The 14,222-nt window shown below is 40.5% G+C and overlaps 1 protein-coding gene and 1 non-coding gene across 4 annotated transcripts in view; one reads left to right on the forward strand and one right to left on the reverse strand.

Annotated features, from left to right (window-relative positions):
- Positions 1-455: 455 nt before the first annotated feature.
- Positions 456-563, reverse strand: LOC143661860 (U6 spliceosomal RNA). Its single transcript, XR_013164897.1, has one exon. It is a non-coding gene; the product is annotated as a U6 spliceosomal RNA (small nuclear RNA).
- Positions 564-1,823: 1,260 nt separating this feature from the next.
- The window catches only part of CHMP3 (charged multivesicular body protein 3), a 110,056-nt gene continuing 97,657 nt past the window's right edge, over positions 1,824-14,222 (forward strand). Inside the window, exon 1 of one of the 3 annotated variants that reach the window (XM_077134839.1) lies at positions 1,824-1,995. Coding sequence is in view for 2 of the 3 variants with exons in the window: in XM_077134837.1 (XP_076990952.1) it covers positions 1,951-1,995 (45 nt within the window). In the remaining variant the exon portion in view is untranslated. Of the gene's footprint in view, positions 1,996-2,307; positions 2,414-14,222 lie in introns of those variants that run through there. The other 2 variants (XM_077134837.1, XM_077134838.1) reach the window with 2 other exon arrangements.

Consider the following 14,222-nt stretch of genomic DNA (forward strand, 5'->3'; position numbering starts at 1 on the left):
TTTTTATCACATCTACAAAATACCTTCATAGAAGCATTTAGAGTTTGATTGAATAACTTCAGACTGTAACCTAATCAAGTTGACACATCAAAAAGACAATATATAGATCCTCATTTACATAACTCTTGTACTTAGTTGAGAATATATAAACATTACAAAACTGTTGTGAAGTTATTTAAAGTTTTAAAATAATTCTGTATTTTATTAATTTTAATAGCATATATATATTTGAAAAGTTATGAGGTAAACAATATGTTCTGAGTCTATAGACATAGTGCTTGTTTTCATGGCCCTTAGCCATGAACTGGTGCCTTTCTCCTTAAATTATAGTTGGCTTATTGTGTGACAGCTACTTCAAGGGAAGGATGTTAAAAGTACTGCAGGTAAACAGCTGTCACCTAGACTTTCTGCCGTGATTACATTTAATTTCGGAGTACTTTTTTTTTGTTTAAAAAAAATATATGGAACGCTTCAGGAGTTTGCGTGTTATCCTTGTGCGGGGGCCATGCTAATTCTTCTCTGTATCGTTCCAATTTTAGTATATGTGCTTCCAAAGCGAGCACTAATTTGGGAGAACTTTTGAAGAAGTTGGATTCTAAAATTAGGTACGCTCATCTTTTAAAAAAAGATCTCACTTGCAAAATAAGACAATCAGTATGATTATACCTGTGTGATATAAAAATAGTCTTAACCTCCACTACGTATCAACTGTAATATTCAAGGCTTTTATGGTTAAAAACACTTCTGTTAATTACCTCTTTTTAGCTGTAATAACAGAAGACATTTTCCTTCATCCCTTTCGCCATTCCTATATTAAAATTACTTTTTCAGACAGTCTGAGAGACACCATCTGGCTTGAGATTTTGTCAAATATCCCACTGAAAAACAGCTTACATCCATCCATTTCTTCCTGAAAAATAACAAACCACGTAGTGTAGCGGTACCCTACCCTGAAAAATCGCCCACTAAGCATAAAGGACGCAGAGAACACCCCAAGTATAAAGGAACCTGGACGATCCTCCAGTTTCTTCCTGATAGTATTTACTTTCAGAGGCGGGAGAGTAGGGCTGAAGGAGGTAATGGCAGCACTCATGGCCTCACTGTCTGGACCCAGTACAGAGGGCCCCTGCCAAGAGGCCATGGGCGGCGAGGGGCGTGGGGCACGCACCCATGCACCACTGCCAGGGAGGCATCAGTGAGGCTGCCACCTAGCTTGGGCACGACTGCGGCCTGAACCAAAGTTGTGACAGCTGGGAAGGAAGGGAGGGAGGGACGGCTAGAGGTCAGACACATGGATGGAAAAGTGAGACTTGCTGGGGCTTGGAAAGAGGAGGAGGTGATGTCCAGGTGCTCATGAGTGGGGCGGGCGCCCACACAGACAGGCGTAGACTTGTCAGGAGGAAGGGGAGGTCATTTTTAGCTTGATGCACTTAGGTGCCCAGGGAACTCAGAGGCTAGGCTGCTCGGAGAGCGGGTGCAAACGTACGTGGCCGGTAATAGATACAGACCCCCGCGCAACAACAGACTGGCTTAAGCGAAGGGGTCAGGAGCCAGTAACCACCAAATGTAGTATTAGAAAATAATAATAATAAATAAAATTATCGGGCGGGCCACGGTGGCTCAGCAGGCAAGAATGCTCGCCTGCCATGCCAGAGGACTCGGGTTCGATTCCCGGTGCCTGCCCATGTAAAAAAAAAAAAAAAAAATTATCTCCCACAGAAATAGTTGTGACCCTTCCCAAAACAGCCCATCCTCGGGATCGGCAGCGCCCCACCCCTGACCTGCGCAATAGTGCCCTTCCTTCAGACCCACTCCTGCGCACGCGCACTGTCCTCGCCGCCACCGCTCCCTCTGCGGGCGCCTGGGCTCCCTCCTCTTGGCCGGCCCCGCCCAGGCGGCTGCCCGGTAGGGAACGGAAAGCCGGAAGGGGCAAGCCGAGTCCAGTTCGCCATGGGGCTGTTTGGGAAAACCCAGGAGAAGCCGCCCAAAGAGCTGGTAAGGGACAGGGTAACGGCACATGAGTGGGTAGGTTTCTGGGGGGCGTACAAGAGTCGTTTAGCCTCGGAACACTCTCTCCCCTGCGGTCCGCTGAGTACCGCCCGCCCCTCATTTCCGGGGCTTTCCACTCGATAGGGGCCGGGAGGAAGAGTCTCTGAGGGGATTGGCTGTGAAGAGATAAAGCCCCTGTACGTGGACCCTTAAGCAGGACGCCGAGGGATAGATCGAGAATTCCTCGGCCTCGCCCCAGGGCGCGGAGACAGCAACGCGGTCCGGGCCTCGGCAACCCCCCCTTCGCTCGTTGGTACGTTCCTCCCGGAAGCGTTTCCAGCGCAGGCTCCGCCCTCGCACCCCGGACTACTGTCCTGCGCACCCGCCCGGAATGTTTTTCAGGGAGGACCCGTTCCGGCAGAGGGTAAATTCTTGGCACCGCACCTACACTGAAGTAGAGAAAGGCTTCGCCGCACTGCAAATTTACACCGAGCCCAGACCTCAGAGCAGGGACACGATTCAGAAAAGCGCTCCTCTAGGGCGCTCAGGACTCGTCTTCGAATTCTGGACCTGCCTCTTACCAGAGCCGCGGTCTGGAGGCGGACAGGAGTGCCCTGTAGGGTCGCCACACCCCAGCGTGGGATTTCGGCAAAGTTTACTTGTCTTTGCCTTGGTCCCACGGTCTAGTGGATGATGGTCCTAGCGCTTCAGAAAGATTGAAGGTTAAAGGTGTAACGTGCCGAGGGCTGTTTCTGACACATAACATGTACATTAATGTTTTTGTTATCATTCAAAGATCCTTGAACCGTAGGCAATTAAATACTGGTCCCTCAGGCATATTATTCAATTTCACTCTCTGCCAAAATAAAAATATTGGAACATATGTGAGATAGGGTGAGTGATATCACTTTGCAAATGGTGGAGTGTTAGAATATTATATAGATGGGCATTTTGTGGCATGTAAGTAGTAAGCATGTAAAACGCTTGTTATTGTAGAAGTGTGGGGGGTTTTTTGTTTTCTTTTTTTTACATGGGCAGGCACCGGGAATCGAACCCGGGTCCTCTGGCATAGCAGGCAAGCATTCTTGCCTGCTGAGCCACCGAGGCCCGCCCAGAAGTGTGTTTTTGATGGTAGGGGAAGGTTATTTATTACCTTTAAGTGTTTGGTGTTACCTTTGCGATTCATAAAATTCTACAGCCTATACTTAAAACTGTTGTGCCTTTTATGCTGCTTCCCAGAGTGAAGTAACAATGAAATAAGCTGCCAAGGACATTATCATCTAGCAAGTAAGAAAATCATTTCAGGAACAAGTCTGGGTTGGATATCACATGTACATATAGCACAGTTCCGAGATTGGAGTGATCAACCATAGAGTGGGGTTATCAGAAATGATTGGACCCTGCACTCAGGTTTTCCACACATCTCCTGCTTATGAATTGGTTCTTTTTAAAAAATGTGTATTTTTTTATTGACAAGACAACATACAAACACAAACATTCTTAACATACAAACATTCCATACTTGGAGTATGTGCTGGTTTGAAATGATTTATGTACCCTAGAAAAACCATGTTTTAATCTTAATCCCATTTTGTAAAAGCAGCCGTTTCTTCTATTCAGCATTTGTATGTTTGAAAGTATAATTAGATCATCTCCCTGGAGATGTGACTCAATCAAGAGTGGTTGTTAAACTGAATTAGGTGGAGATGTGTCTCCACCCATTCAGGTGGGTCTTGATTAGTTTACTGGAATTCTATAAAAGAGGAAACATTTTGAAGAATGAGGGAGATTCGGAGAGAGCAGAGAGAATGCCACAGCACCAAGAAGCAGAGAGTCCACCAGCTAGCGAGTTTTGGAGATGTAAAAGGAAAATGCTCCTGGGGAGCTGGAGAGGAAGCTAGCAGATGATGCTGTGTTCGCCATGTGCCCTTCCAGCTGAGAGAGAAACCCTGACTATGTTCGCCGTGTGCCTTTCCACTTGAGAGAGAAACCCTGAACTTCATCAGCCTTCTTGAACCAAGGTATCTTTCCCTGGATGCCTTTGATTGGACATTTCTATAGACTTGTTTTAATTGGGATGTTTTCTCAGCCTTAGAACTGTAAATTAGCAACTTATTAAATTTCCCATTTTAAAAGCCATCCTGTTTCTGGTATGTTGCATTCTGGTAGCTAGCAAACTAGAACATTGTACAGTCAATGGCTCACAATATCATGTGAATTGGTTCTTGACTAATTAGTATGTTTTTTCATGTTAGATGGTCTTCTGTCTGGTGCTGGAGATACTCTACCCAATATTTTCTTCCTTTCCCCTTCTCACTAGTACAAGGTACTCTTTCAGTTCTGATTATATCTTGTTCTAGTTTGTTAGAAGAGTATCTATGTGCTTTATGTTCGGCTTCTACCAGGCAACCAAGGAAGGTGTTTGGTCACCTGCCACAGTTAGTACTGAGTTTGTCAATTTCAGAAGGTGCTAATAAAGCAGGAATGAAAAATGCTTTTTTCTCTGTAGAGCTGCTGACCCTGAGATAAAGTATTAGGAGCTATATGTGAATAAGAAGCCAAGTAAGTTTGGCATTTTTAAAAAAATGTTCAAAGTTATAAATGAAAAGGACAGTTTAGAAAGAGATAATGAAGGCAGAGAGAAAAAGGAGCTAGAGAGAGGGAAGCAATCAGCTAAATACTCTCTTCTCAGCTAAGCAGCTGTTAAGTTGGGATAAATTTACAGTGTGCGTTCACCTGGGGAAGAGGGTGGTGTGTGGGTCCTGGTTCCGACAGGATAAGAGGGGCTGGGTATAGCCGTGCCACATCAACATGGTTGTCAAGCATAGTACCATTTAGGTCATGGTGACTGGTCAGATCAGAGAAGAAAGTTAACTTATAGGTGGAGTTCCAAGACCTCTGGTACAGTATACAGCAAAGAGTAGAAAAATAAATGTTTAAGTGTTGAATGAATATCAGATTAAGGTTAGCTAAGATTTAAAGTCAAGTAATCCCATGAGTAGTGTTACAAAAGAATACTCCAAGGAAACATTTGCTATGTAAGGAGCCTCTACAGACTGAAGGCTTTTCCGCTAGGTTGTCTAAGAGACACTTTGGCAGTCATATCTTAGCAGAGGAACCTGTTTTATCTGAAAGGGTCCAAGCAGGACTAGGCTGGGCCCGATGAGGGAGCCTGGTAATCCGTTTAGAAACCTTGTGACTATGGTGGAATGGGCGGCAGGGGGTTACATCTTTTCCTGCACTTCAGATTCTGCTGGTAGGTTTTGTGGTCCTTATTTAGGACTTAATTGATTTAGCCTTTGGGTGGGGTAGTCACCTTTCATGGAATCAGAATTCTTAAGTCAAATAGTTATATGTTATGTTCTTAGACGTGGTTGTGGGATGCTCTAAGAAAGAGGAAGCAAATGAGAAGAGGAGAGATGGGGAGGAAGGTGGAAAAAGCCTCCTTCATTTAGTTCATATCCATTTATTGAGATATTTTGCTGTCCATTAGGTTGGGTACTAGGTTCACAAAAAGAAATGACATTGAATAAACTTCAAACAACACCAAGTTTACTGGGGAAGAATGACGTATGAACAAATACTTATACTATAGGGAGATAAAAGCAGTAATAGAAGTCTGTGAAGTCACAGTGGAGGGAGTGATCAACTGTCCAGAGTGAGGAAGGGGTGTTGGTCAGGGGAGGGTATCTGTGTCTGGTTGGATGAGGATTGACAAGGATAAGAGTAGGAGAAGGTATTCCTAGCAAAATGAACTGCATATGCAAGATGTGGCAATGTGGAACATAGGTTGAAAGAACTAGAAAAAAAAGTTGAGAATGAACTGTTATATCTGAGTGAGGGAGGAAGAATCATTGGAGTGATAAGAGAGGTGGGTTGAGGCCAGGTTAGCAAAGCCCTGTGTGTTTTGTCTGCCAAGGTTAGGGAGCATTGATAACGGGTTTAGAACCTGAATTGGAGTGAAGAGAGACTTGGGTAGGGAGGCTAGTTAGTGACCCAGGTGAGAGGTGATGTGATGTGAGTCAAAACGAAGAGTGGCAGTGGGAATGGAGAGGAAAGGATGAATGTTAGAAATATTTAGGAGATTTAGTCAGAATCTGGTGACTTACTGAATGTGGGTGAGAGTAGAAAGATGATTCATAGGTTTTCATATAATCCCATTCCCAATCAATCCTCTTTGTCTCCAAAGGGTGATGCCATGAATGAAATGGAGAGAATTCAGATAACAAGTATGTGTGTTGGGCTGGTGATGGTAGAGGAGAAAGGAGCCAAGGAGCTCAGTTTTGGAAAACATTTAAGAGATCCAGAGAAAACACTAGATAAAGGGTTATCTCAGGAGAATAGTTTCTGTTATTTGTCTCCTCAGCAAAATTGTTAGCTTCTTGAGAGCAAGGATCATGTTTTTATTTATTCTTTATCATCCAGTGAGCCAGCACAATGCTAACTCCTTGTAAGGTGCTCGTTGACCACTTTTTTGATGAACAGAAGTAGAGACATGAAAGTTAAAAACACTTAAGACTTTGAAGTGTCTAGCATGATAGACCATTTTCCATTTACTCAGCAAACAGTGATCTGAATAGGTATATTTTGATCTAAGTTCACTTTTATCTAAGGCTTTTTAGTTTTCTATATGTTTTGCTGCATATTTTCAGTATATTTTTCTGTATATTATAGAGTGTCTTCAAGGATGCACAAAATACTAGTTACAGAGATTGCCTCCCAGTAGAAAAACTAAGTAATTGGGGGTAAAAGTAAGAGGGAAAGTTACTTTCACTCTGTGCCTTTCTACATTTTTTTATTTTATCCATTAGAATATATTATCTTGTCAAAAATTATTTTTAAAAGTTTTTCTAGAATTGGTGTTGTATTTCCCCTTAAATAGTTTTTTAAAAATAAAACTAAAGAAAAATGTAACTCCCAAAAATTGCATTAAAGAAAACAGTCAAAACTGAAATGATGGTCTAAAATGAACAAAAATGAGAACATTATCTATCAAATCTTGTGAGCTGAAGTCAGAGTAGTTTTTAGGTAAACATTTTTTAGCCTCAAATAGAAATATTTGGGTAGATAGAAAGTGCATTGTAAATAAGAGCCTGGGCTCTGGAATCAGACACCCTAGGTTTGAATCCCAGCTTTAACTTTGATGACTTCTAGCAAGTCACTTAATCTCTGTTTCAGTTTCCTAATCTGTTAAATGGGATAATATCTTAGCTAAATCACTGTAAGGATTCAGTTACATAATGCCTGCAAAGTGGTCAGTACTGGGCCTCAAATACAATAAAGGCTTGATAATGTTTATTATTAAGGTATTAAATTATAAAACAGTTGGATAAAAATTATCGATGTTGCTCTGTATCCTTGTTTTTATTTACTTGAGTTTTTCGTCTCAGAGATATGTTAAAGTCTCCTGCACTATAAGCTAATTTGTTAATTTTTCCTTTTATTTCTCTAGTTTTTTACTTTATAGTTGAGTTACAACAGTAAATAAAGCTTTGAAAACTACTGTCTTCTTCATAAATTGTTGAATTTTTATCTGTGTGAAGTATTTTTTCCTTTTTAATTGTTTTTGCCTTTATGTGATATTTCTGCTTTTTAAAAAGATTTTTTTATTATATTTCGAACCTTTTATTTCTCTTAAAGAGAAATTTATGTAATTTTGAAATTATATAATTGAAACAGGATATGAGATAACAGTATATCTGTTCTTCTGTTTCAGTTATGTAATTGTGGTAGGCTAAAAATGGCCCCTCAAAAATATGAGGCCCTAATCTCTGGAACCTGTAAATGTTATCTTATTATAATTCTATAATTTCTTCCTCATTTGTTAGCTGGCAGTCTTCTGTAAAAATCTACTCCTCATCAACTGGCGCTGAAAAGGCAGGATATGTGCTTAATGCTTTTCCTTTAATTACTAATGATTAGAATGAGGAATTGGAATAATTTCTAATGGTGTCAGAAGCTTTCTTTCTTTCTCTTTCTCTCTCTCTCTCTCTCTCTCTCTTTTTTTTTTTACCTGGGCAGGCACCAGGAATTGAACCTGGGTGTCTGGCATGGCAGGCGAGAACTCTCTCCCTCTTTTAAGTATTCTTCTTGTCTCACAGATTTTTATATATTTACAGAGTTTGTATCAGTCGTTTCCAAAGCTGTTATTCTTTTGATACTGAAATTTGGCCAGTGAGAGTTACTTCAAGCCAATTTCTGTGTCCTTTTGACATGACATTATGAGTTATTTTTTTTTAATGTTGAGATTATATTTTATTCTAGAATTTCCAACTTCAAGATTCTAAATAAATTCATATTTTCTACTATTAGATGCATACCACATTTTATATTCTTACTTTTTTGAACACATGATTTAATTGTGCACAGCACTGCATAAGCTCCTGAATCAAGAAAATAGCCATGGAGTTGCATGCAAGGTAGAAAATTTTAGAGTAGAGTTGAAAGAACTGGATGATTGATTGGCAGAGGAGAGGGTGAGTGATTTGGCAGATTCTACCTTAGAACCATGGGTGGGTCCAAACAAAAGCACAAGGGAGAAAGCGAAAATTTGGAGGAGTATGGTAAATCTAAACTGTTTATTAATTCTTACTGCATCATACATATAATTTCATGGTGGTAGGAGATTTTTTTTTCTAAATCTGTATGTACTAAGGGCATGTTTCTTTTTTTAAATATTTTTATTGACAAATCTTCACATGCAGTCCATACATGGTGTGTAATCAGTGCCTCACAATAGCATCACATCGTTGTGTATTCATCACCATGATCATTTTTAGAACATTTCCATCACTCCAGAAAAAAAGAAAAAACTCATACATCCCATGCCTAATGCTCCCTCTCATTGACCACTAGTATTTCAGTCTACCCAATTTATTTTACCCCTTATTCCTCCTTTTATTTATTTTTTATCCATGTATTTTTTTACTCATCTGTCCATACCTTAGATAAAAGGAGCATTAGACACAAAGTTTTCACAGTCACACAGTCGTATTGTAAAAGCTAAATAGTTTTAAAATTGTCTTCAAGAGTCATGGCTGCTGGAACACAGCTCAACAGTTTCAGGTACTTCCCTCTAGTCACTCCAATACATCATAAACTAAAAAGGGATATTTTTATATAATACATAAAAATAACCGCCAGGATAACCTCTTGACTGTGTTTGAAATCTCTCAGCCACTGAAACTTTATTTTCTCTCATTTCTCTCTCTTCCCTCTTTTTTTTTTTTTCTTTTAAATTTTTTTATTAATCAAAAAAAAGAAAAGAAATTAACACAACATTTAGAAATCATTCCATTCTACAAATGCACTCAGTAATTCTTAGTATCATCACATAGATGTATGATCATCATTTCTTAGTACATTTGCATCGATTTAGGAAAAGAACTAGCAAAACAGGAGAAAAAGATATAGAATGTTAATACAGAGAAGAGAATTAAAATAATAATACTAATAATATATATATATATATAAAAAGGAAAAAGAAAAAACAAAAACAAAAGATACAAACACACAAACAAACAAAAAACCAGATTTCAGGTGCAGCTTCATTCAGTGTTCCAACCTAGTTACATTACACTTAGGTATTATTGTGCTGTCCATTTTTGAGTTTTTGTATCTAGTCCTGTTGCACAGTCTGTATCCCTTCAGCTCCAATTACCCATTATCTTACCCTGTTTCTAACTCCTGCTGGTCTCTGTTACCAATGATATATTCCAAGCTGATTCTCGAATGTCGGTTCACATCAGTGGGACCTTACAGTATTTGTCCTTTAGTTTTGGGCTAGACTCACTCAGCATAATGTTCTCTAGGTCCATCCATGTTATTACATGCTTCATAAGTTTAGTCTGTCTTAAAGCTGCATAATATTCCATCGTAGGTATACGCCACAGTTTGTTTAGCCACTCGTCTGTTGATGAACATTTTGGCTGTTTCCATCTCTTTGCAATTGTAGATAATGCTGCTATAAACACTGGTGTGCAAATGTCCGTCTGTGTCTTTGCCCTTAAGTCCCTTGAGTAGATACCTAGCAGTGGTATTGCTGGGTCGTAATCCATTCTGCCATTCTATGTCTTTTGATTGGGAAATTCAGTCCATTAACTTTTAGTATTATTACTGTTTGGATAATATTTTCCTCTACCATTTTGGCTTTTGTATTATATATATCATATCTGATTTTCCTTCTTTCTACACTTTACTCCATACCTCTCTCTTCTGTCTTTTCGTATCTGACTCTAGTGCTCCCTTTAGTATTTCTTGCAGAGCTGGTCTCTCGGTCACAAATTCTCTCAGTGACTTTTTGTCTATAAATGTTTTAATTTCTCCTTCATTTTTGAAGGACAATTTTGCTGGATATAGGAGTCTTGGTTGGCAGTTTTTCTCTTTTAGTAATTTAAATATATCATCCCACTGTCTTCTAGCTTCCATGGTTTCTGCTGAGAAATCTACACATAGTCTTATTGGGTTTCCCTTGTATGTGACGGATTGTTTTTCTCTTGCTGCTTTCAAGATCCTCTCTTTCTCTTTGACCTCTGACATTCTAACTAGTAAGTGTCTTGGAGAACACCTATTTGGGTCTATTCTCTTTGGGGTGCGCTGCACTTCTTGGATCTGCAAATTTAGGTCTTTCATAAGAGTTGGGAAATTTTCAGTGATAATTTCTTCCATTAGTTTTTCTCCTCCTTTTCCCTTCTCTTCTCCTTCTGGGACACCCACAACATGTATATTTGTGCGCTTCATATTGTCATGCAGTTCCCTGATCCCCTGCTCAAGTTTTTCCATTCTTTTCCCTATAGTTTCTGTTTCTTTTTGGAATTCAGATGTTCCATCCTCCAGTTCACTAATTGTAGCTTCTGTCTCTTTAGATCTACCATTGTAGGTATCCATTGTTTTTTCCATTTTTTCTTCTTTGTCCTTCACTCCCATAAGTTCTGTGATTTGTTTTTTCAGATTTTCTATTTCTTCTTTTTGTTCAGCCCATGTCTTCTTCATGTCCTCCCTCAATTTATTGATTTGGTTTTTGAAGAGTTTTTCCATTTCTGTTCGTATATTCAGCATTAGTTGTCTCAGCTCCTGTACCTCATTTGAACTATTGGTTTGTTCCTTTGACTGGGCCATATCTTCAATTTTCCGAGCGTCATCCATTATTTTCTGCTGGTGTCTGGGCATTTGATCAGATTTCCCTGGGTGTGGGACCCAGCTGGTTGAAAGGTTTTTCTGTGAAATCTCTGGGCTCTGTTTTTCTTTTCCTGCCCAGTAGGTGGCGCTCGTGGCACTCGTCTGTCTGCACGGCAGTCGGCCCGGGAAACTGCGCATGGAGGCGGGGGTCGCTGGCCACCGCGGCTTGGGAGAGTGCCGGTCCTAATTGCCCAGCTGGCCTGAAATGCCAAGCGTGACAGGAGGGCCCCGCTATCCAACGTTCCCAGTCAGACCGGGGAGCCACGTGCGTGGAGGGGACCCCAGTCGCCAGCCGCCCCAGCCGGGAAAATGCGCGCCCCTCGTGTCTCACCGCAGCAGATTCTCCCTGCCCGTTCAGCTGTTCCAGAATGGGGTATGCTGTCTTTTTGGTCTCTGTCGTGACTCCGGGAGCTGTTTCGTATTGTTTCTGTTTCTTTAGTTGCTTTTCTGGAGGAGGAACTAAGACCCGCGCGTCTTACTAAGCCGCCATCTTCTCTCTCTTCCCTCTTTTGATCAAGACGGCTTACTCGATCCCATGATGCTGGGTTCTGGCTCATGGTAGGAGTTCTGGGCTTTGTTGCCAGGGAGATTTACACCCCTGGGAGTCTGTCCCACTTGGGGGCTGGGGGGAGGGCAGAGGCCACATATGGGCAACAAAAGAGGTACTCTTGGGCTGACTCTAAGGCATTATTATCAGCAAGCTTAGCCTCTCCTTTGCAGGAGTAAGCTTCATAAGGGTGAGCCCCAAGATTGAGAGCTCAGCCTATTGAATTGGTTGTCCCCACTGCTTGGGAGAATATCAGGAATTCTCCAGATGGGGAAGTTGAATTTTCTTCCTTTTTCCCCAGTCTCCCCAGGGGACATTGCAAATATTTCCTTATTTACTTCCCAAATTACTCTAGGATATAGTGGGGAATCACACTAACCTGGACAAGCCAATGAGATCTCACGGCCTATTCAAGATTCCATGTACTTACGGTGTTCATCTAAACTGATCATACAAGTTAAGTTAGGTAATGTACTACCCAGAATATAAATTTTTCACCAACTAAACATCTCTCCCTTTGGTCACACATAGAAGTTGAAGTTTTTAGATATGGGTGATATCATCCTTTAACCTGTCTTCTGCTGTACCTTAGTCCTATCCAGATCAGCTTCATTTATATCTCTAATCAAAGTCTGATCCCTTTTTCAACTGTTTAAACAGTTCTGTGTTGGGAAATACTGGCTTTCATAGCTTCAGAGCTCTAACTCTGAGTCACATAAACCCCTGAAGTTTCTGGGAATGACCATGTTATAAACGAACAGCTCAGTATCTCAGAATTTAGAAATAACAGTTAAATTCATGAATATATGTGATTGGTGTAAAGAGTTTACAATCCGGGACTCTTTACAATAGGCCCAACCTGATAACCCATACTCTCTACTTCAATTCACTGTTTTTATATTATGTTAGTCTGTATGAGTGAGGCATGATAGTATTTGTCTTTTTGTTTCTGACATTTCATTCAACATGCAGTTTTTAAGGTTCGTGCAGTTAGTTGCATGCCTCGTGACTTTGCTCCTCTTGCGGCCAGTCCGGAATCCACTGTATGTATGCACCATAGTTCCCCCTTCCATTCCACAGTCATTGTACCCTTAGGCCGCCTTCATCCATTGTGGATTGTGAACACTGCCACCGTAGACACCAGTGTGCAAATGTCCATTCATGTCCCCACACTCAGTTCCTCCAAGTATATTCTGAGCAGTGGGGTTTCAGGACCATATGATAACCCTACCCCTAGCCTCCACTGGAACCACCACACTCATTTTCCCTACTAATTGCCAAGAGATGGAAACAGCCCAAATGTCCATCAATGAATGAGTGGCTAAACAAGCTGTGGTATGTACATACAATGGAATATTATGCAGAGTGAAGTCATGAAGCATGTAACAACATGGATGAACCTTGAGATGCTGCACCTCTCATTTTCCCTACTGGCAGTGAATAGGTACATCTCTTTCTCTGCATTTTCTCTAACTTAATTTTCTCTGTATATTTTTAAATGGTTTTATTCAAACATCATATAATACAACCTAAGTGTATAGACATGTCTTCACCACCATAATCTACCTAAAGACATTTCCTTTTCTTCCACAATGAATCCATACCCCTTGCCCATGCTCCCCTCCTGTTGACATTTAGTTTTGGCATAATGCCTTTCTTACATTCAGTGGAAGTATATTACAACATTAATGTTGACTACAGACCCTAGCTTGTGTTGATTGTACATTTTCCCATATACTGTCTATTTTCAACACCCTGTAATACATTCATTTGTTCTCCCTCACACAAAAAAACATTTTTTTATTTGTACATTTAATCACCATCATTGTCGACTCTAGGCATTCCTAAATTATACTGTCTTTGTCTTTTTCCTCTATCTTCTGATTTCATATGTGTCCTCAGCCCTTCTCCCTCTATTGTACTCACATTCAGCTTCATTCGCTACTTATATTATTGTGCTACAATCAGGTAGTATTGTGCTATACATTCTGAATTTTTACAGTCCTGTTGCATAATGTATATTCCTTCAGTACTAATTGCCCAATCTCTGCCCTGTTTCTGTCACTAGTATTATGCTATCCATTTCTGAATTTTTACAGTCAGTCCTATTGCATAATTTATATTTCTTCTGCACCGATTGCCCAGTCTCTGCCCTGTTTCTAGCTCCTGATAATCTGTATTCTTAACTTCAATTCTCCAAGTTTGCTCATTAATGTTAGTTCATTGTAGGGAGACTATACAGTATTTGTCCTTTTGTTTCTAGCTAATTTCACTCAGCATAATGTTCTCAAGGTTCATCCACGTTGTTACATGCTTCATGACTTATTCTGTCTTACAACTGCTTAATACTCCATTGTATGTATATACCACAGCTTGTTTAGCCACTCATCCATTGATGGACATTTGAGCCATTTTCCTCTCTTGGCAATTGTAAATAATGGTGCTATAAACATTGGTGAGCAAATATCCATTTGTGTCCTTGTCCTCATGTCCTCTGAATAAACACCTA

This window comes from Tamandua tetradactyla, chromosome 17, assembly GCF_023851605.1.
Source record: "Tamandua tetradactyla isolate mTamTet1 chromosome 17, mTamTet1.pri, whole genome shotgun sequence".
In the NCBI taxonomy this organism is placed as follows: Eukaryota; Metazoa; Chordata; class Mammalia; order Pilosa; family Myrmecophagidae; genus Tamandua; species Tamandua tetradactyla.